The sequence below is a fragment of the Acanthaster planci genome, linkage group LG02 (genome assembly GCF_054643075.1).
Source record: "Acanthaster planci isolate LZ-2023a linkage group LG02, COTS_SCS, whole genome shotgun sequence".
In the NCBI taxonomy this organism is placed as follows: domain Eukaryota; kingdom Metazoa; phylum Echinodermata; class Asteroidea; order Valvatida; family Acanthasteridae; genus Acanthaster; species Acanthaster planci.
Window position 1 is genome coordinate 3,830,012 of NC_141778.1, and position 23,027 is coordinate 3,853,038.

General features: G+C 41.1%; 1 protein-coding gene across 17 annotated transcripts in view; it reads left to right on the forward strand.

The window, feature by feature from the left end:
* Positions 1-23,027, forward strand: part of LOC110975339 (potassium voltage-gated channel subfamily KQT member 1-like) — a 160,288-nt gene that overhangs the window by 82,292 nt on the left and 54,969 nt on the right. For all 17 annotated transcript variants that reach the window (XM_022227748.2, XM_022227747.2, XM_087133411.1 and 14 more), the window contains one exon: positions 65-591. In XM_022227748.2, the coding sequence (XP_022083440.2) occupies positions 170-591 (422 nt within the window). In that variant the 5' untranslated portion in view covers positions 65-169. The remainder of the gene's footprint in view (positions 1-64; positions 592-23,027) is intronic.

The following is a 23,027-nucleotide window of genomic DNA, read 5'->3' on the forward strand; positions in this document are numbered from 1 at the left end:
GTTTTCCAATTTTGTTGCGACTCAGTACCCACTGGCTTTTCTGTCCTTTTTATTTTGCACGTAGGTCCTCAGCCACGAGTCTGAAGTACACTCTGAAGGGTCACTGAGAAGTCACTGGGATTACTTGCCTTTTTTCTCTCCCGGTGACGGGTGGTTCTCTGGGATCACCATGTCAGCCAGCGATGCAACCGAGGAGGCCGAAATGCAACCTCTGAACCCGTCTGGTGCCAGCGGGGCATCGGGCGCCACCGACAGTGGCACGGAGGAGAAAGGGGGCAGCACCCCCAGCCCGGAGACGGCTGAGATGCCCCTGGTGGTGCGCTCCACCCGGCAGCGCGTGGGCTTCCTGATGGAGGAGGAAGAGGAGGACGAGCACAGTGAGCTGCGCAAGAAGGTCAAGCGGGAGTTTGCCAAGATGAACGGCCGCAGCAGCCACGAGCGGCTGCAGCAGCAGCGCATGAGCCTGCTGGGCAAGCCGCTGGCCTACAGACAGTCCAAACGGGACGCCAAGTTCCGCAAAGTGCAAACTAAGATCTACAACTTCTTGGAAAGACCGGCAGGATGGGTTGCCATCATCTATCACGTTTTTGTGTAAGTAGAACCAATCCTTCACCTTCTTTGTAGTGCCAACCTTTGTTTCCCCCTCCTTTAAATTCACTCTCTCCCCTTTCCATCTTATTCCATCCAGCTTGTTAAGTGTTAATCGGTTTATCAACAAAAACACAGGGCAGCTGAGGAAGAAAAAAAAGTCCTCTTTGAAGAGCAGCCTGAGAAAACAACATCCTCTCTATTTTCTTTTGTTCTTTCACCTTTAAAAAAGTAATCAGTAATAAAAAATTGATAAGTCAGTGCTGCATTTTGCATATTCGTTGTAGATACATTTTGACTTGCGGGCTTTTGTTGCATCTGACAACACATTTCATACTTACTGATAAATGCACGTTTTCACATATCAAATCAGAACAAAAGACTTAAACTTTGCACCCTCCATCAGAGTAGTCAACAAATGCCATTGGAGAAAAAAATCCTTGCAGCCAATGCACACTCAGTAGATGCAGAATCTAACCACATGAAATGTTGGGCGGTAGCAATAAAATGAACGAAAAAGAAAGAATCGGAAACAAATGCAGAGAAATGTCTTTATTGGTTTGTATTTTATCAGCACCAGTGGTAATTTTATGTCTGCTTGCTCCAGAAGATAAAATGATTCTGTCATTTGTTTTTATCTCAACTCTCAAGAAGATTAATTTTTAAAACAAAAATTGTCGTTGCCTTTTATGTCCATAAGAACTTCATGAGCTCGGTGCATTTTCTTCCTGAAGGAATTTTCATTTCAGATCAGCAGTATCTTTGTATTCAAGTTTTGTTCTGCTATAAAATGAGTTCCGTGGTAACGTTATACCACCCACAACATCCAATTAAGTTTTAGATGGATAGAGCCTACGCGCGAAGAAGCCCAGTAACAAATGCATTTATAGCCATGTTCATTTTGTCTAACCTGTACACGGCATCACTGTTATCAGATTATCCCCATGAACACTTCCGTACTGTACAAGAAAATTGGTTGTTGTGGAGGTCGATACTCCCACATGTGCCCAGCAAAAAGTCTCCTCCCCCCCCCTTGTTTCCAGCTGTAACTTACATTGTGGGTTGATCATCATTACAAGGGGGCAACAAATAAACCTCCAGAATGATGAATGTATTTTTAAAGATGAATTCAGCTTTGCAGGCACAAGCGGCCCTAAATGTCAACCAGCAATCGAAGCAGTAAGATGTAACACTGTAAATGGTTAATCAACAACCTGTTTGTGAAGTTGCTGTACTCAGGGCCCTTGGCATGGTCAATCAATCATGCATTTTATCGCCGATTCAGTCCCTGTTTGTTTCGGGTTGTTAAAGGTTGATTCTTGGAAACCTTAGTCGTGACAGCAAACATTGATTGAACTCAAAACTTTTTATCCTATTACTTTAAGTGCTCTGTGTAGATGTGAGATAACTTTTCTCCCACAGAGTTGCAGTTTACAATCCGTGAACATCCCCGCTTCCTTTCACCCAATAATGACACTAAAAAGCTTCACAAGGAAATATTATGTCTTCAAACACCTCTAGTAGAAGTTTATGTAGAGGACTGTGTACCATTTAAATCGCCATGGCACTTTTTGCCACATGTATTGGTTCTAAGATTATCTTTCTTACATCCATTAACATCCATTGAGAATAAACATTTATCTTAATATTAAATATTAATATATTTGTAATTTAAGATTAATAACCATGGTGAACTGTAATCCTTTAAGTTTCTTATATTTCTTTCCAGGCCTAGATCTTTTTCAAAATAAAAGTCAACCTTTTCTGCATATGCACTGAGTGTTTCCTTGAATTGGCAGCATGCCAAAACCCCCAGAAAATTAGAGAATGTTTTACACTGTAGCACTATTACTTATGCTGAGAACTTGGCTTGTATTCGTACGACTTCATATTAGGCTTGGATGACCGCACCATTTTTTTTTTTGAAACCACGTACAAGAATCATTCTACTAACAGTGTATGCGATACTGCCTCCTTACGTCCATACATGAATAGTGGAGTTGCCTTAACTTGCCTTTGTGTTGCCATGTCGAACATCACCCGTGTAGAACAAAACCATTTGAAAAAATACACTTTCAGGTTTTGTTCCCAATAGACAGCCTCTGGTTTTTACATTTAGGCTTGAAAAAACTGCTGGATAGCCTTGCCAAGGTTTCACAAGTGAGAAATTGCTCAGATCTCTGCTATCCCCAGAAGACAGTCTCTCCAAAGTGATCAGTTGGGTAGTTGTAATGCATTAGTCCAACTTGAGATTAGTGCCAATGAGCCGTCCTTGGCCTAACGGTTATGCCAGTTGGATGTGAATGCCACTTGGATGTGAATCTTGCTTGCTGTTTTCAATTAGTTGAGGATTCCCAAAGCTGTTTCCCAGAAGGGAAGGGAAATAGGTTTCTCAGGTGATGGACAAAAGGAGGCTAGTATAAGATGCTTGAAGAATCTGTTACCAAGCAAATGACATTAAGAACAAAAACGTTCCTCATCCAATCCAAGCAGAAAATGAGCTGTACGTTGTTTGTGGCTTGTTCACAATGATAATCAGAATCACATACAGAATGTGCAGTGTGCAATGTGGAGCAGGGTGTGGCATACAGATCAAAGTGGCAGTGACACAGCAGAAAGGATTGCTGATAGAATTATGTGCTAAGCAAAAATTGGTCAGAAAACAGTAAGACACCAATACACATTGTGCACATATTTGGCAGGTAACCTGTTCTTTTCAAGCAAATGTTTTCTGTGCTTATCAAATATCTGTGCTTAGCAGCTCCTTGAAATTGACCTTTGTTTTGCAGAGTACATACAATTTTCATCTCAATGTGCACAAAGCTGTGTAGCATCTTTTATTAACCCTGGTTAATTGTCCATAGGTTTGCAGAGAGATTCAATTTTCATCTCAACATGCACAAAGCTACATGTATGTAGCATCTTACCGGTACATTAACCCTGGTTAGCAGAATATGTTTTCATCTCAGTGTGTTCAAACTCATGTAGCATCTTAAACTGACCAATGGTTTGCAGGCTAAATGCAATTTTCATCTCAGTCGCACAAACCTGAATGGCATCTTTATGTTGGCTTCAGACACACAGCACCAATGGTATGCTCACTCTTTTTAATAATAATGGTCACTAATTATTAAAGAGGGTGCATACACAACCTGTGGATGTACACCATCATTCCATCACTTGTAATGTCAAAGTTGCGGGGCTGAATAGCTTATGACCTATAGTTGAAGAATAATCATGTATGAAGCCTTGAACTCACAAATATTATATGTATGTGATGAATTGTATATTTTCTGAGGCCTGTGTGGTCAATGATATTATATGCTGCAGGGTGCAGATCTTTGGTTTTGAGGTTGAACAGAAATGTTCTTAGCTCATTTTAGCTTTTGTAGGCCCGAGACATACATGTATGTTGGCTCAGCAACAAACATGTACATACTTTCAGGTTACAAACAAATGATGTACGTGACACCACACAGTAATGAATAAACAAGATCAATTTAGACACCATAGCTGCCTGCTCTGAGGGCCCCCAAAAAACACTTTCCAGTTTGCTAAGGCAGAAGGCAGGGAATCTGGCACTTTCAAACTGATTCTTTGAGAAGCACTTTGGAGCACTTGAATTCAGCAGCTAAAAATGTATGGAAAGAAAAGAATGAGCATGTTTTGCAAGATTGCATTGAAAAAGTGCACTTTTCAGAGAAATGTAAAAGAGTTTCCATGCATTGAAGAAGAATACCAAGTCGAAGAAAAAAATGTGCCTCAGAAAAATTCATTGCAGCTCCACTTTAAGCCAACAATTCTGTTTCAGCATCATATTGTAGACACGGTAACTGCCACTAATATCCGCCATCCTCTTGTGTGTCCAATTTCTGTTAGTCATAGTCCACCAAGAGCAGACTCTTCCAACAATGCAGTAGTCACAGCCTACTGACAAGTCTCTTTCTCCCTTAAAAAAAAACTCCTGGCCAAGGGCCCACAAGGGCCATCAGACCGCCAACCGGACATTAACGTTAATTGCCCATTAAAACCTCTGTGGTATCGACAGTTGTGGCAATGCCAATTATCAAGGTGGAAAAGAAAAAAAAAAGGTACATATTAAAAAACGCCAGGGTAGCCTACTCTGACATGTTCGGGAGCATGGGCCAGAGACTGGCTGTGATAGCACCTGCCGGCGCAAACCGCAGTTTCATCAGAAAAACCGTAACACGAAGCCACCAAGTTGCCCCAGGATCCACCAAGTTTACCTTGGAATTGAGTCCTGACTTGTGTTTGGTTGTGCTGTATTCTCCCCTCCCCCCCTTCTCACTTGTCATTGCTGAGGGGTGCAGGATCGTTTATCATAAGGTCTTCTCTGACCAATCAGAATCAAGAGTGATGGGTACACTTTTTCTCTTTTATCTGTACATGTACATCCTTTTCCTTCTTGGGGAAATTTCTCAGAAAAATCGTCAGTTTAGATTTGCACAATCTTCTCAAGTGCACGCACGTTAAAGTTGAGATAGATCAAATGCATGTACCCACAGGTCTTTGAAATTCCTGTTGAGGCTTTTGCAGCATTGGCCTCGATGTCAATGCCATGTGCTCTTTGTCCATTGTCACTTGCGGCCAAAGACACTGATTTATTCCATCTCAGCGCTCGTGCTGCAGCGTGTGGGCATCATTGCATTGCTTTTTAACGGCATGTACATGTGTGAAATCAATCTTTTCTCTGAAAAGGAGCATATTAACCCACACAAGTATCTCAACATCTGTGATGGGTTCTTTCAAGAAACATGCTGTGCATGTTCTCCAAGTCAAACATACCAGAAATTTTTGTCTGCCGCAAGGGGTGTGGTAGGACTTCCCATCAAACTACATTGCTTTACTTCTTACTGAAGATGACAACAACCTTCAACGAATGAAGGGGAAGGTTGTTGTGCATCGCTCCTTCTGAGAATATGTAGTGCCAGTTCATGTCAAGCTCTAGAGATGTTATGGCATGCAAAATGCATGCAGCGGAAAATGTCGCAAACAACTTGTGTCACTCTCTTCAACTTCCTAACGCATCTACTAGAAACATAACTTAAAGTAGATTTTCATATAAGCAATGCTTTCCCATTAGATTAAGTACAAGAAAATTGTGATGGAAAAATCAAATGTTTTGACCAGAATAACAGAATGATTGCACTGACATCTGTACCAATCTCAGTGAACAGATTACACAGGAGTAGCAACAAGGCGTACTTGTAATCGGCACCAAGGAGGGAAACCAGATACTTAACAAACTATCTAACGAGTCTAGAAATGTTCAGTATCTGCATTTAAAGGTATGGAATGCAAGTGGAATGTTTTACTAAACAGGCAGAGCAATTACTTTGTAATGTTTGCTTGATTTTGAACATTCCCGTAACTTGTCCGAACTAAAGTTCTGCTCTTCCTTCTGGTCTTCCAGAAGTTGGAGCCAACAGACAACATGTTTCTGACTGGCACTACCTGGGCAGGTGGATAACTACCGGTATATCCCCGCTTCATTGTCACCTGAACTGAACCAGAAGGGAACTCCGCAATTAACAAATAAATGTTGTATTGAGCTAATAGGAACCTTGCTCATCATCATTTGAAATGCAGTCATAATATTTGTTGTTTGCTCTTCCGTCCTGCTGACTCAGAAGTAAACGGGTTCTCCTGAGGGAGGAAACTCTAGAGATGGACGCTTGAGAAGCTGGAGAAATGCAGGACTGGTTGAATGCACTTTACACTTGTTTCATTGGTTGCTCCTTAGAATACGAGTTGTACATGTATATTGATTAGTTGGGGACCGAGGACAGGCCTGATAATTTGCTTTGCTGTTTGGGGCTTTGGCTGATGATCATAATCATACTAATCCAGGAAGCAATTCCTGCGGTGTGCGCCACACTTACGTGATACGTGAAGGTTCTTAAACTTAAGGAAAGTCACAGCACCCTGTGGTCGACAAAGTATTCAGAGCACATGAAGCAGCTGCTTGCAAGCATGGTGCTTACAATTAGCATTCATAGCAGTTTGAACAAAGATCAAAGGGCCTGAGCCATGTCAGCCCCTGAGCAGGGGCATTTTCCCCACCTGACCCCCTCTCCCCCACCAGACCTTGCAAAAAGAAGACTTGCACACAAAACCATCAGCGGCAACCTTTAACCTTGTCATGCAAAGAGGCATTGAGACACTTTTGCGCGCATACTAATATGTGTACAGAGCATGAAGAACCTGAAAGCAAGGATGAATCCAGGGGATATGACCATCTGATAAACACGATTCATTCTGATGTTATATAGCCACAGAATGCGTCTTTCCCATATCAGAAATCCTTCAATTACAGGAAGGGGGGAACACTACCCCTAAAACAACACATTTGTAATTTCAAGAGGATATATTCCCTCCCCGGCCGTGCTCCACATCTGTGCTTCACTGCGACAACTTTAATAACTTGATTGGCTGGGAAAAACAAATATGGAAAGAAAAGAGAAACCATGTGTGCTTTGACTGGACAGGAATGTTTTCGTACTGTTTTTAAACATCTTTTTTAATCATAGCGATTGTGTGGCTTTGCTAGTTGGGAAAGTCAACATGTTTGTGATTGGTATTGATCAAAGTAAAAACATGTTTTTATCCATGAAGATTATATATATTATCCACAGGCCGTACAATACAGCAGATATGTAATCTAAAAATTGGCTTATAATCATGAGCTTGAATAGTGCCAGCGTACATGGTTTCGTAATAATAATAACTTTCCAGTTATACGTCACCGGCCTCCTTGCAGTTGTGGGCGAATGGGAGTCTTTTTCCTGAGGGTGAAATAGAGATTAGACCATGGGTATTGCCAGGATTTTTTGGGGGGGAGGGGAGGAGAATTTTTTTTCCCAGGAGGGAGGCACTCATCAATGACTTGAGGGGGTCAATTTTAAGTTTTGTATTTTCAAGGACATTGCTGATTTTCATCCCCTTTCATCTTTTTTTCTCCTTCCCCCCCCCCTTTCCCCTGTTTTCCCCGTTTTACTTTTAATTTTTTTTGGGGGGGGGACCTCCATTGCCCCCCTACCAACACCCATTATGATTCACTAGACAATGTAGAGTACACAATCATTGTAAATTTATATTGAAGGAACCATGCCCCGTGAAAACATGAGTGTAATCTCTGTGTCTTTGAGTGAGTATCTTTCACTGAAATTTGTCGTGCCCCTAATTTTAGTCAGAGGGAGTAAATTTTCAGTCAAATAGGGCCAATTTTCACTAGAATATAGAGTGGGTAATTTCAAAACAATTTGGGGAACATGGATGATTTTGAGCAAATGCATTGGTTCATACAAGGTAGAGAGACTGCAGTCAATGTTGAAGGTGAAAGAGGGTGTTGAGAACAATGATGGCATCAGGCAAAAGTTACTTTATACTCCCTAATTCTTCATCCATTACGGTTGTGTCTCCCAAAAAAAAGGCTAATCTTACTTAAAGGGGTTATTGTGGCCAGAATATTTGTTACCCGCAAAAAGCATTGTATCATCTTAAAGCCGAATCTTCACGCCTTTCAATGAAACCTTGGGTAACATTCCAGGGTCACGCATCATGGAGCACCATTGTCTTGAAATTGTGGTGCAAAAATGCAGTTGCTTCACTTTCTTCCTGAACAAAATCGACACATATTCATGATTTTTTTAATTCCTGGATTTTATTCCTGAATTTTAGGCATGGTTTGCTCCATTGATTTTATTTACAACTATGCGTAAAACACCCAACAGCCGAAGTTTGTATGATTTTCTCTCATGGGCCAAGACCCTTGACATGTCCACCTTCCCTCTCCAAGCACAGTAACCGTTGAGATCGATGGCGCATGTCTTCCACAGCTCGTCTCACCGTACGTGGATCTTGTCGCAAACTGTCAACCTCGCAATGAATCCTTTCACGCAAATCCTGCATGTTGTGGGGAGGGGTGCTGAAAACTCTGTTCTTCAATTGACCCCACAAAAAGAAGTCGCAGGGGTTGAGGTCTGGTGACCTTGGGGGCCATTCATTGGGGTGGTTCAAAGCAATCACGCGTTCGTGAAAGAGTTCATGGAGGTGATTTCGAACAGCGATGAGACGATGGGCTGGTGCGCACCATCTTGAGCTCACCACACGTAACGGAACATTCCATTTTGCCCTCGCTGGAAGTGGAGTCCATCTGTGGCACAACCTCTTCGTTGATCATATGAAGAAAAATGGACCAATGATCACGCCATTGCCACACAGTCCAACCCAGACAGTCACTTTCGCTCTGCTCATCTTTGGCTCGAAGTTGAACACTGGTGGTTGCCCAGCTGGGGCGTACTGAACAACATTGTGGGTGTTGACCTCACCATTTATTGCAAACGCAGCCTCATCCCCGATCAAGAAGTTGCAAAGAAATCTAGGATTTCTCTCACACTGCTCATGAAGCCACTCACAAGAAGTCTGTCTTCTTGCAAGATCAGCCTGCAGGCAGAAGTTCATGACGGATGTGGACGCGGAACGGATGGAAATGAAGGTCATTACGAGTGATCCAATTAAAATGGCATGGCTCAGTCCAACACCATTCCGTCCAGCACTTGTCTCCTTTGGGAGGTCAATCAGTTGCTGTCGTACGGCAGCGATGTTTTCCTGAGATCTGGCCGTCCTTGGCCTTCCTGAACGTCCTTTGTTGCGGTTGAGGCTGGTTCCTTGTGCTTCATACTTTTCTCACATTGGCACAGATTGTTTTCTTTGCTGGTGGTTCTTGGTCTGGGAATGCTTCTTTAAAGGTATCCTATGTAGCCTGCATACTTCTGGTTTCATGCCATTTCTTGAGGTTTGCACACCGTCTGTAGGCCAGAATGACATCGGTTCAAAAGTGGAGCAACTTCATTTTTGCACCACAATTTCAAGACACTGGTGCTCCAGGATGCGTGACCCTGGAATGCTACCCAAGGCGTGAAGCTGGTAAACCAAGAGTCTGGCCACAATAACCCCTTTAAGTAGGATTACCTTTTTTTGAGACACCCTGTACACGTAAAGAATGCATGGAGTTGAAATATACATGTATTAGTAATGGAAAAATAGAGTACAATCTTCCAAATGAATCTGACTCAATCATATTTGCCTCGTCATAATAATGTGTATGTTGAAAAAAAATTACAGTGACAAAACAATTAATTTCAGTTGTCTATCCTTTTTTTTCCTTATTTGATAGACAGTATGAGAGATAAATCCTCAATCCTTTTAACTCCTACACCATGTTTTGCAATATAAAATGTCAGTGATTCACCCACATATATGCACATTATGCGATTTGCGAGGCATTTGTATCCCTGGTGGAATACACGGATCTCCAGACAAGTTGCAACTTGACTTTCGTCTTTTTTGTTTTCCTCCCCCGTTTTTTATCAGTTTCAATCACTGACAGTGTGAGTTTGTGGTATTTGACCAAACAGTGACGGGTAGCAATTACTTCGGCCTGAATTTTATGTTATTTTAGTTTCCTACATGCAAATAAAAAAAAAAAACACCTTGCAGCAGACATATTGCATCACAGTTTTGGAACATTTCTTTGTGAAAAAACATTTCAAAGGTATTAATCTCCACGTAGTTAAGGATTAAATTACAGTGCAACATTATGAGCAGCTGTGTCTTGAAAATTGAGAGTGCCCCCTTCTGCACAGAAAAAAAATCAGCATGAGACAAACTGTAAATAAATAAAAATCATCAAACACCCACTTATGTTTACATTTTTGTTTCAATACCTAATGAGCTCAGCTCTTGCAGTACACTGAGTACAGTTGCACATTTTAATCTTAGGTGAGGCGAGAGTCCAGGCGTGATGTATGGGCATGATGGACGAGAGTAATAAAGCGTCAATTTCAGCCATTAAATGACTCTTAAGTTTAATCATCAGTATTATTCTGGTTCTGACTTGAGCACCTGGTGAGGTTGTTAATGTGCAGCAGGGCTGTCATTTATCTTGCACTCGGGATGAGTTGTGTTGATTAGATCGGAGAAATTTGATCTGATGGAGAGTGGAATGTTATAAGAAAGCATCTTTTTGATAGCACCCTCCTTGGGTTGCATACGTGAAGTTTCAGCACACCTGCCTCGTTAGTAAAAGCATGCCAGGCATTCCTGTCTGTGATGTCTTGCGTAGGTCTAGTGTTTTAGGTGAAAATGCTTTTTAAAAAGATGTCATGAATTCACCATGTACCCTGGATTGTGCGCCAATATCGAACTCATATGCAAACGTTCAGATGCACGCGAGACTTGTTCAACAGCACATGTATGTGTTCTGTGGGCCCACTTGACACATGAAAAATGTTGACTTTGATATGCATTGTATTTGCTCACATCCTCCCGCCGTATCTTGTTCAAACACTGGTCCATGAATTTGGCCATCCAGCTGTTATGTGCATTACTTTAAAATTGATTTTTGTTCAGTTACAAGAGCTTGTGCTCATTTTGAAAATGTGGTCTCATATTTTCTGTGTCTTATTATTGTTGTCCGTGATTTTTTTTGTGCAGTGTTGGGATTAAAAGCTTTTCTTCACATCATGGAAGGTTTGGGGGCCATCTCCTGCTATTCTGAAATGTTAGAAAAATAACCAACATCTCGTCTTGGTTTTTGTGATTTAAATGTGCACTTTTCTTGAAACATTTAAACTTTTTCCGTGTTCTCCTGACAAACGAGGGCACTGTTGCTGACAGGTCATTGCAGGAAGACTTGGTTCATTGTAGGGATTTCCTCAGTGTTCAAATGGTTATCCCTTGAGTTGCTCATCCAAAATATTTGTGAGAAAACTTTTCTCACTGGCCTACCGTCCCGAACTAAACAAAAACAGACCACCAAAGTGCAAGTTAATGCAGAAATAGCTGTGACACAGGTACGTGTAGGCTTGGATGATATTACAATTTTGCTCATAAATATGCAAATGCATTAACATAAAAAATTGAATTGAAATTCCCTTTAAAGGGCACAATCTAGCGCTTACAAGTCAAACATCTTTTCTAGCAACTTTGCAATGATATGGTGCTGGCGATGGTGACCTAGAATGTTGCTGTATCAGCTTGGGGATGTCTCTGTGCCTTATGGCCTACTTGGCGGCTTTCAGGAGTCGGCCTGCTTACCGTACCTCCTTGCTGACTGTGATTGAGAGTTGTCTTTCCTTTCACAAGTCTTACAGGGTGTCCTTGTGCACTTTCCCATTAACTCCAGGCATAATGCATACGTGTAAATAATGAGATATATGGCAGTCGGTGCAGTTTATTGCATGGGTTTTTAATTCGAGTGCGAGTGCACATTCTGGCAAGTCACAACACCCTATTGACCCGGCTAAGAACAATGCAAAGCACTGGTACCAACTGCGTGAACACACAGGATGGCCCCACAGTAATGGTTTCTAATTTTCTGATCACCAGACCAGTCTATACCACACATCTTTCTGTCTGTCTCTTGGAACCCCTATGATTCATGTATATTTGTTGTTTTCGACATACGTTAGCAACAGCCCAGCCCCAAAACAACAGATTTTAGGTACAGTTTCATAATGCATTATGTACCCTCCAGACACTATTGCTGGGATGGCATTTGTTGACCAGAAACCAGTGTTGTAGTCGAGTACTTTCCGAGTACTGACGTTCTCCGCAAAATACTGAACTGGGTAAGAGGGAATAAAGGCAGAGTGCACAGGCATTTGATGGTAAATGTGCAAAGGTAAGATTACAAAATAAATGTTAGACTTCAGACACTCCCAGTTGTGTAAAATTTCAGTTTTAAGGAAAAAAGTACTCGGAAAGTACTCAGCTGAGTACTTTCCAAGTACTTTTGTCCTAAAAAGTTAATTTTAATCAAACAGCGATGGTCTGAAGTCATTATGTTGCTTTGTAATCTTACCTTTATGCATGTACCATCAAATGCCGATGTACTTTAGCTTTGTTCCCTCCTAACTAGTTAAATATTTGGTAGAGAGCTTGGTTCTCAAAAAGTACTCGACTACATCAGTGCCAGAAACTACATTGTACCAGAACTCTAGATACAGGAGTGTTCTGTTTCCACACATTTGCTGACAAAGATTCACAAACACATGCCGGCCCATCTCCTCATTCCCTTGTTTTCATAAATCCTGTTAGCATTCATGGGTTGAAGACAATACCGTACCTGGCAATGTAATCTCTTCCCTCGTAAGTTTTTCTTTTGTTGTTGTTTTCTTCTGTTCTGCCCTGCTTATTGATCCCGCGTAATCCAGCCGTGGCCTCGTGGCCTGTCAAAGCATTGCCAGGTGCAGCGTTTCCGAAAGTCGAGCTTGTCTACAAAGTGCCTCTGATGAAAAGAAGAGGACTGATCAATTTTAATTTCTCTTTTTACAGTTGAGTGAGAAAGAAGAGGAGAGCAGTATAATCCGTCAGACAATGAAAACTTTTAACGTGGCCCATTTGAATATTTTTCATAACAGAAAAGAAATCCTCCAAGTAAAGATTAACTAACACCAGTTATTGAGCAAAACTAATCGGGGTCTGTTAGCACAAGATGAATTTTTTTTTTCATCAGGGGCATTGTAAATTTACCTTTTCAACTGCAAGGATTTTTTTTACCCTAAATTGGTGTGAACTGTGAAAGAGTCAGTGTCTTTGACCATTACATCTACTGATGGTGTTATTTGTTTTACTAAACTGACCCTTGCAGTCTTGTAGTACTTTTACTTGTACCAGAATTACTTTATGCATTTATACCAATTATACTGATGAAAACCTGCAATCACATAAAATATCCCATGTACTCATACACTGTAAAAAGGTTGGTCAATTTCTGGATCGATACTTTGCCCAGTGTTGGTAAAAATATCAACTTAGGAACCTTTGGGCAAATTCTTCCCAATGTTTGACCAACGGTGACGGAAAATTGACCAACAGTGTGGTAGCTTTAACCAAGGTTGGGCGAAGAAGAAATGCCCAACACTGTTTTGAACACCATTTTTTTTACAGTGTATGCTCTACTTGCACTCAAGGAAAACTACTGAATGACAATGGAACCCTCATAGTATAAAAACCGACTTTTGTGTACTTAACTCCACCTGCTTGAGCCCCAAACTCCCTTCATTATCCATCATCCACTCATACACTGTTATTACCTGTACGCTACATATCTTCCCCTCCCCATCCCAACCTTCACTTCCACCTCCCCATCCCACCCCATGTCCAGATTATAGCCGGACCGTTCTTGAGGCTAAATCGAAATTTGATTGCCCAAATCAAATTTAAACCGGGTGAATATGCGTCACCATTGAATGATAATCGAGTTGATGCCTTAGCCACTACATGGCACATAGTCTCGCCAAGCGGTGTTCAAAACAATATTCATTGAGCCGTTTCTTATAAAAGAGAAAATCTGGTGACTTCCCCATGGTTTGTGAAGATGTCTTGCCAGTCCCAAATTTTCTGCATTAGAGGTCTATGCTCCAAGAGACCTCAGCTAATAAACACAATTTCTTCTGTATCGCATTATCTTGTTATAAATCCCAAACTGATTAAGTTAGCACCATATATTCTTCCTGTCGGGCTGCCCCTTGGGTTGCCAGAGCCTTCAGGCATTTCAGGTTTTTCCCTCCCATCCCAGAAGGTTAATCTGATGTTTTCAGGGGGCGTAATTCGCATTCTCAGTCCCGTCATGATTTATTCAACTCATCATTTGTAGTTGACACCAGAAGCCAATTTGACGCTAATTTTGAAATGGAGAGATTCTGTGTTGTTTCCTAAACTTGTGAAGGTTGTGATATTTCCAGGGTGTGATTTGATCCAGAGGGTAATTTCTTTGAGGTGTTTCTCAGAAGTCATCACACTTTAGGGCTGAGTCAATTTGAATAATTCGCTGTTCAAATATTCAACGTTCAATTCGATCAAATTGTTGATGAGCAAACCACATACAAAATCAATTGCAATAATCCATACAGTTGTACATTATAATCAATAGAATAGCTTGTCACGTGTAGGAGCATCTCCAGCCACGATTTAGCAAGATTTAAGAAATGAACAATACTTCTTGCCCTGTTGAAAATTTCTATTTTACTGTTTGAATTGTTGTAAGATTTGTCACTTTTCATTTGAATCTGCTTGAAACAAGCCTTCATAGTGCAATATTTCTTATTTAAAACAAAAGGAAAATGTTCCCCTTTCATGAATTTTACATTTGAATATTCAAATTTGGAAAATAATATTTGAATATTCGATAATTGATCAATATATTCGGTTATTCAGCTATTCGGCTCAGTCTTATCACACTTGGCTGTAAAGCAAAGTAAAGTAGAAGTTTAACCATTTATTTGTTATCTAGATGAATTCAATTATAAGATCACAGAGGCTGTTTGTGTTATTTAATTTCAGTTTGAGTGAGCAGAAAGTTGTACCTTTGAAGCAGAACACAGTCACAACTGGTGAGCCAATTCCCCCCCCCCATTTACATACAATCCATCATCTGCCTTCTTTCCATAGACAGTGATTGCTGTTCCAAGTGTACCTTTCTGAACAAGCATTACATGTGGCAAATGTATTTGAGAGTGCAACCTTTCATCAGAGTATCACAGGAAATCCTCCAGGAAGTGTGCTAGGATTCGAGTTTAATCCGTTAATAGCTTTTACTAAAAACGTTCCTGTGTCTTTGTTGAAGCACAGCCACTGATATTTCCTCCAACTTTTCTAAATGTGTTTTGACAGATGTGATATATATGTATGCAAGAAGTGATATTTTACCATCTTGTTTTTGAAACTTACTTGTGTACTCGTAAGATTTTGTTTTGCATAATTTTAATATAAATGCAGATCCACTCTTTAAGCATTGTGAAGCTGAACCACCTGACAGATATGTCCAATATTTGAGCCAGGAGGAGTGAATTGCAGATGAAAGTATGACAATAAGAAATGAATAGTTTGTGGAAAGGAAAAAAGTGGGTTGCAGGTTTGTACTTTCACAGGTTTCAACTTTTCTTTTTCTTGTGAGTTTTCAAAAGAATTAAGGCAAAGAATGATTAAGATCATATTCAATAATGGGAACAGAATAAGCAGAACTTATAGGTCAACAAAATTTGATGTACAACATACGTGTAGCATTTGATTGTTTAATCCATCATAGTGTTAAAAATACGAAGCTTGCCTTAAAGCAAGGAAGTGCACGTAGAATGACTTTGATCTTCGACTGTGTGTGGGACATAGCCATATCGTACTGTCTAAGGATCCCTTCTTGCTTACTCTGTGCTGGTGACTTTGACACACTTGTCATGCGTGACTGTGGCTTCTTTGTCAATGGTCTTTGCGGGTGGCTGCACCCCATTTTTAAAATTGACTGCCTTCCTGGAGGTTTCACTCAATCAAGTTTCACGGAGCTCAAATAGCAGGAGGACAAGATCTTACTGCCTAAACCCCCTACATAATGGGGGTACATGAGCACACACCTTATAGAGCCCAGTTCATGGGTAGAGGCGATGCAGTCAGCGTATTGCAGCAGAGAGTGTGTGGGCGAGAACCCTATTACGGCATTCCACAGCAAACCAGGCACACCACTGCCCGTAATAGCATCGGCCGCGGATTTATTGCAAAACCCCTTGTCACCATTCATTTGAAATCGCATTTCAGGACTTTATTACAGTCCCTGTGCTCCCCCGCCAACCCCCTCCCCCTCCTTCAGCCCAGGAAACAAAATAAGAAATGCTGTTCTCGGATCCCCCAGCAGATTTGGGTTGCAGTGGATAATGACCACGTGCTGGCCTACATGGGCCTCAGCAAAGCAGTGCAGCATTCCAAATCGCATCTTTGGTCAGGGTGGCAAATTAAATTTCATTAGCTGTCTTGCCCGGCGCGTTTTATCCCCTGCCTTGTATTAACTTTGTGGGTCTGATCCACCGGCATTTAGTTACCCTGGGCATTTTGGGGAGGATGAAATATAAGAAAGTTCCTTTATTGGCTTGCTTGATATGGCCAGTGCAATTGAAAAATAAATCTGTCAAGGTGTGCACAGGTAAATGCAGATGACTGTGGTAGCCAAACCGTTACTTGTAGGCCTCTGATCAAATTCTCATCGCCCAGCTGCAGACTTGCATACCAGTTCACAGGGTAATCTTTTGCTTCAATTCTGTAAAAGTCACACTTTTTGGTTGTGTGCAGTGGACAAGCCATCTGGGCGTGACTGTCAACCATGTTGCTTGGGGTTTCGTATCCTCAGCATGGTTCACAACTGGATGCGTCAAATGAGTTTACTGGAAAGATTTACCTCACAGAAATGTGCATTCATATCTCGTGGTACACTGCCCCTTGCCTATTCCCCTAGTTTTCACCCTGGTCAGCTCCTTTGTTGAATTTGTTCACAATCGGATTAAATTCCCTTCTATTCTTCCCTGAAGATTCAGAGGGATGCATTTCTTAGGAATACCAGAAGAAATGAACAGAGCAATTACAATCTCTCAAAACACGAATTTATCATAATTACATCATTTTTTTTCTTGGTGCCAAAACAGTTATACACTGACTGAATCTAGCTGAGTATAGTCGAACAGAATTAAGAGACTTTCTTTCATAATAATGTAGATAATTGTTTCAGTTGCCCAGACTTGTAAATATTCCTTGCTGTCCATAATTGAAGGAAGTGGATCAGTTCAGTACTGTGTGTCACTAACGTGAGAAGGCAGCGGCATTAATATGACATTCCCACATTACAATGCAATGCCTTTTACAGAACAAATTAATGCCTAGTTGACTTTTTGTCTGTGATGGCTTTCCTACCTACCAGCTGGCCTATCAATCTCCGAAATTGACGATCTAGAAAGCGTACATATGGTGCAGTTTTTCTGTTAGGTCAAAACAGTTTTCTTTAATTTTGCCCCGAGAGAGTCGCATGGCTAGCCATGCATCACTAAATTGATCCTTTAATATAAAAAATTGCCCTGGCAACAAAACGGCCTTTTGCAGTCTCGTTTTAAGATTGATTGGAAGATGTGGATTGAGGATGCATTGCCACTGATTATCACCTAAATGAATCACCCGTTCATCAGTGTTCATTTTTGTCTGTAAATTTTATTGAAAAAGATAGCACCTGGGATTTTTTGTGTTATGGACTCTTCAAAGGAGAAAATTCAGATGCTTTAGATATCCTTAGATTGCTTTCTAGCAGTGGGCAAAACATCCAACATTTTTTTTTAAACACTTGAAACAATAAAATCTTTTTCTACTAAATTATTCACCACTGCCTTTCCACATGTTTCAGAAACTCAACAGGAGAGTTTAAAGGATCTTGACAAATAAAGTCTCTTTCAAGAGAGGATCAGGTGTTTTGAGAAACAGTTTAAATTTGTGGTTTGTATGATTGACTTTGCTAGACCATTGTGTTAAGTTCACACTCATCGTCTTAGGGTACGGTGATGTATTTTTATCTTTGTATTTAGTCATAACACATTGATGCTGATGATGGAAATCATTCCTTAGCTGAAAAAAATTGATTTGTGTCAATTAGAATAATGCCACACACCCACCTTTTTGTTTTTTTTACCACTACATAGAGGGTGTCTTCGGACTGTTTTTCAAGCTAGTGGTAAGCAGTCTGCAACTGCAGAGAGTAAACGTGTGTAAAGGATAAAGGATAAATGTCAGACCAAATTTTACATTTTTTTCCGGGGGGGGAGGCAAAGATTGATTCAATTGTTTGTGTGCTTGAGTGCTTACCCAAATTCAAAGTCGGTTTACAAGACCCCTTACACACGTTTACTCTCTGCAGTTGCAGACTGCTTACCACTAGCTTGAAAAACAGTCCGAAGACACCCTCTATGTAGTGGTAAAAAAAACAAAAAGGTGGGTGTGTGGCATCTTGTTTGCAACGGAGGACTGTGCTTTGCCTCGGGGTTTATTCATGGACTCCTGATGCATGAAGGGAAAGGAGAGAAAGTGGGGAGGGGGGGGCTGGTACTCGAAGTTAGAATTAGCAATTTACAGTTTTATGTGTTCGTACGTATTAATGCCATGTGCTGGAGTCAGGTGCCGTGTTGTATATTATTGGGAGTCGATTGATTGAGGAAGCTGGGTTTGTACTGAGGGATGGGAACATAGAATGAGAAACACGGATACTGCACTTCATGCTTCACAGCCCTGTGTGTACTAATATGTGTAGACTAGATGGAACAGATCTGAAGGAGAGTAGCAGTTAGGCCACATTAAAAAAACTATTAGTTTAGCATCAGCGCCCGCCTAAAAAAATCTTGCTGAGTGATTTTTTTATTTTTACATGTATTATTTTTTTCTTTAAAAGTTGTCTTTTCCAATGTCCTTAGCCGTCACACCGTAGTTTCTACAACGCCCACACAATCTCGTGCACGCACAACATGCGACCCGAGTACAGACACACAATATCATCTGCACTGCTGTGCACAAGTCTGAAGTGAACATGGCACTTTCATTCCGTGGTTGCAGCTCCAGATTTCAGAAATACCAAAGTATAAAACAAAAAAAAACCCAAAACAAAACAAAAACCTTGTGTTTCGTAAATACAACTGATGCCAAACTATTTTTTTTATTTGGACTCATTCAAAGACTGAGTGGTCGACTACTGTCCTGCAGTTTTGAAAATCTACAGAATCACTGGAAATTATGGAGGAATTTGTTTGGTCCCCATCAAAGACAGAGTTGAAGAGTTTGTTCTTTTTAGGAATTAGTTATTTGTGCGAGGGGAACATCTTTGAATCACAAATTTATTTAAATGGCTGACATATATAAAACAAACTAGCTGTCTTTTTCAGCACTTGGTATTTATAACCTTTTGTAAGCTGTGTGATTTGAGCATATGAAATTACAGAGGCGTTTCAAAGTTTTTTATCTGGAAATGAAGTTGAATCGAGGGAATTATGAGATTGAGATTGAAATACATATGGGATCTCTTTCCTGTTAAAAAGTGGACCATCTCTCTTTTGTTTGCATTAAACTTAGCTGACTGAAAGCTGTGGGTCTTGATTACAAGGTGGTCATCTAACAAATTAGACAAACTAAAGAAAAATGGTATTGATTGCCTTTCTTTTTTTTCACATGCGTGAGTTGGCCGTTTGAAATTGCCAAGATACCATGACTTAAAAAGCCAAGAGAAAAAACCCACTAGCAAGATCATGAGATAATGCTAAGCAAGAGAAATTTGATGACTTTCCTGCCAGCTTGTGTTACCTCCGTTTAGGTCATCACACTGGGCTTGGCCGGCTGCTGTATTCATGCATCAACAATAATGCATTGAAGTTCAGGAGATACACTGTTATTCCGAGAGACACGAGCCTTCAAAGGCTTTCTCTTTTTTTGGGGGGGGGGAAAATTAGTTGGTTGTCGAATCAATACAGACCATATGGGCCCTGAGGGCCAAACACACATTAAGACTTTGATAGGATGATCCCTGCATTAACGAGTCTTCTGTGCAATATCAATAATTGAGCAATTTTGTGGGTATGCGAAGCACTCAAGCAGTAGGCCCTATAAGTGGCTTTGCAGTGGCGTTCAACAACAAAAGCGCGGCCTTTTTTTTTTTCTGTTTGTCTCGTTCACTTTCACCCTGACTAAACGTAAGAAGTGCATGAGATAGGCAGGTCTGGAATTTTGAGTGCTGATCGATGGGGTAGCTCGCTTGGAGGGAAAATGAAATACAGGGAAAATTTGCGGCGGTGTCGTGAACAGCGCCGGGTTAATTTAACATAAATGGGGTTGTTGACACGGAGGAACTCTCTTTACTTTTCAGTGCTGGCGCAAGATCAATACGGCAAAGTTGCCGAGGTGAGAATTTTATATACATGCAGGGCTCCGCGAGGGTGGTGGTTATTGATGCTTGTGGATTGGATAATAATGGGAAAACACACCCAGCACCATTAAAAATGTATCCTCTGTGTGCTGCGGAGAGAGGAGTACGGCAGGATAAGTGAATAACCCTGTCCGAGGAGCAGCGCCGACCCAATTAACACGGAGCAAAGGTACAGTGTGCGTTTCATTAGAGAGGAAACTGGGAACACCTTGCACCTTTGCCTGTTTACTCTGGCTGAACTAACGCAAGACCCTATTTGACGTCAGAATCTTGGGCAGCTGCCCCCATGCCCCCCCTCCTGCCTCCTTCCCTTTTGTTGCATCATTCTGAACAAAAAAGGTGTCTCTCTGTCAACAACTTCAAATTCAATGCCAAGACACAGTGGTAAACAAGTGTGACATCAGCGAAAGAAAGCCTGCGCAAGAAAAAAAAAAGGTTTCCACTTTGGTTAGTTCTTTTTCTCAGCTCTGACGTCAAATCATCTGTTTAAAGATAATTTGTCACTCTCTTTGAATGAAGTGGAGATTGACTCTAAACCTGAGAACCCTGGGTGCTTTCGGGTTTTTTCGGTCATTTTTTCATGGGCTGTTACCATTTACACAGCCAATTAAAGTGATAAAGTAGCTTGAGGTAGCTTTAATCAGAGTAAAGTGTCTCATCATCCCCCAGCTCAGCTGGTCATTAAATCATTCCTCGGTCGCTGTGGAGTTAATTGTTATTCAGGACTAATACTCAAAAGCACCCAACCCTCTTCTGAAGAATCCTTCCCAGAATGTATCTTGTAAGTCAAGTGGAATCTAGACCCAGCTGTCACATGAGTTTGGGCTTTGGTCAGCTCATGGGAACGGGTCACTTCAGCAGTTGGTGTTCTTCCACGTGGAAGTTTAAAAAGACAGCAGCTTTCCCCGAGAAATTTGTTCGGAAGCAACAAAACAATAGTTTGTTTTACAATGTCATCAAATTGGTTAACTGGCACACAGTGCATGCCAACACACATGTAGGTGTATGTACATGTACCTCAGGCTGTGGATGTCAAACAAATGTATATCATCCAGAGGTTGATGAATTTCAAATTGCAGTCTTGTCAAAAGGCGGAAACATTGCGAGCCTGTTTTCGTCTCCAGAATTATTATTTACAATATGCGGTCTGTGACATTAAGGATCACATACCTGTGTGTCAACAAACGATATTTCAGTTTGCTGTTTGCATCCTTCACTTGATTTCCTTTGAGTCCCAAATTGGTGACAGATTGCTCAGGTGACATATCAAACAAGCGACTCAGTTGCCATTGTGCGATTCTGTCCAGTTTCTTCTCACCGTTACTGTTTTTTTCTGTTCCCTTTCACTGTGCTTTCAGAGGCGAGGGCATGTATGTACCTTCGAGATTTCTGAGGAAGTTCTAAATGATTGATGAGATGTAGAAAGACACATGGGATTTTTTGCTTTTCTCTTCTGTTTTGTCTGTCTCTCACTTTGTTTTAAATCATACATGAAGACAAAGGCTCATATGTTCAGTCATAGACATTTTTTTGTCTTCTAGATTGTATTAAACAGGCCACATGGGTACCTAGTAAGTGTGGGCAGAGATCGGCTCTTTGGATTGGTCAAAAACAGGTTTGTTGACAGTTGGTTAGATTGTCTTCCTGTCTGTGCCATAGTGTGCGCAGTATTCAGGTTTTTTTCAGGTATTTATGTTTCTAGTCAGAAAATATTGTCGGTAATTGGCTGATAAATTATGCTGAAGGTTTTTTTCAGGACTCTTTTGGTTCAAGTGAAGTTTAAAAAAAAAAAATCACTTCTCAATAGGTTGTGTTTTCAGGTTATGGCAAACTTTAAGGGACCTCTTCATAAGTCATGTTTTTCAGATTTGTACCCTCCTGAAACATAATTTTTGCTGATACTAGCCCTTCTCAAATCGGATGAAGCAAAACTGACATTTTGTCCAGAAAAAAAATCCTTTGACCAAGTGTGCCAAGTAATGAGAAACAAACTAAGCTTTGAATTGATATGTTAATTAATTAACATGTCTCAGGCATCTGAATTATGCACTACTATAGACGGGAACATCTAGCATCCCCTAATTGCCCCTGTGGTAAGAACCCTGGCTACACTGCTTCCCCCAGCCCTATAGCCTATGCCCCTCCTACTGCCTCATTACTTCCTCCACAGCATTCTCATTACTGGCTCCCCTCCCTTCTTATCAGACTGTGGCTACTCGTGTCGATCTCCTCCACCTCCAACAGTGGCTGCTCATGTCACCATGTTCAAAATTACAGGCGCCTGCATTCTTCAAAGGAACAAGAAAAGGGACATGGTGAGAGATGTGGCACAAACACTTCCCATCAAACCTCTTGGGGCATGCTCACAAATTGTTGCTCCAGAGTTCAGAATGCAGCTGGCCTGCAGCAACTCATCCGGGGCAGCCACCGGTAAACCGCAGTCCAATTCATTAAAGTGAATGTTGTGAGAGGTTGCTTTTTTGTGCACGCAGTGAGCCAGGGGAGACTTGCAAACAAGTTGAAGTATTTTTTTCAGATTGCTGTAGACATCCGTCTTGCAAGGGTAGCTGCGCCAGCATTTATTCCAAACTTGAATTAGGAAATGGGACTCCTTTTTTCTAGGAATTGACTCACTGTTGCAACC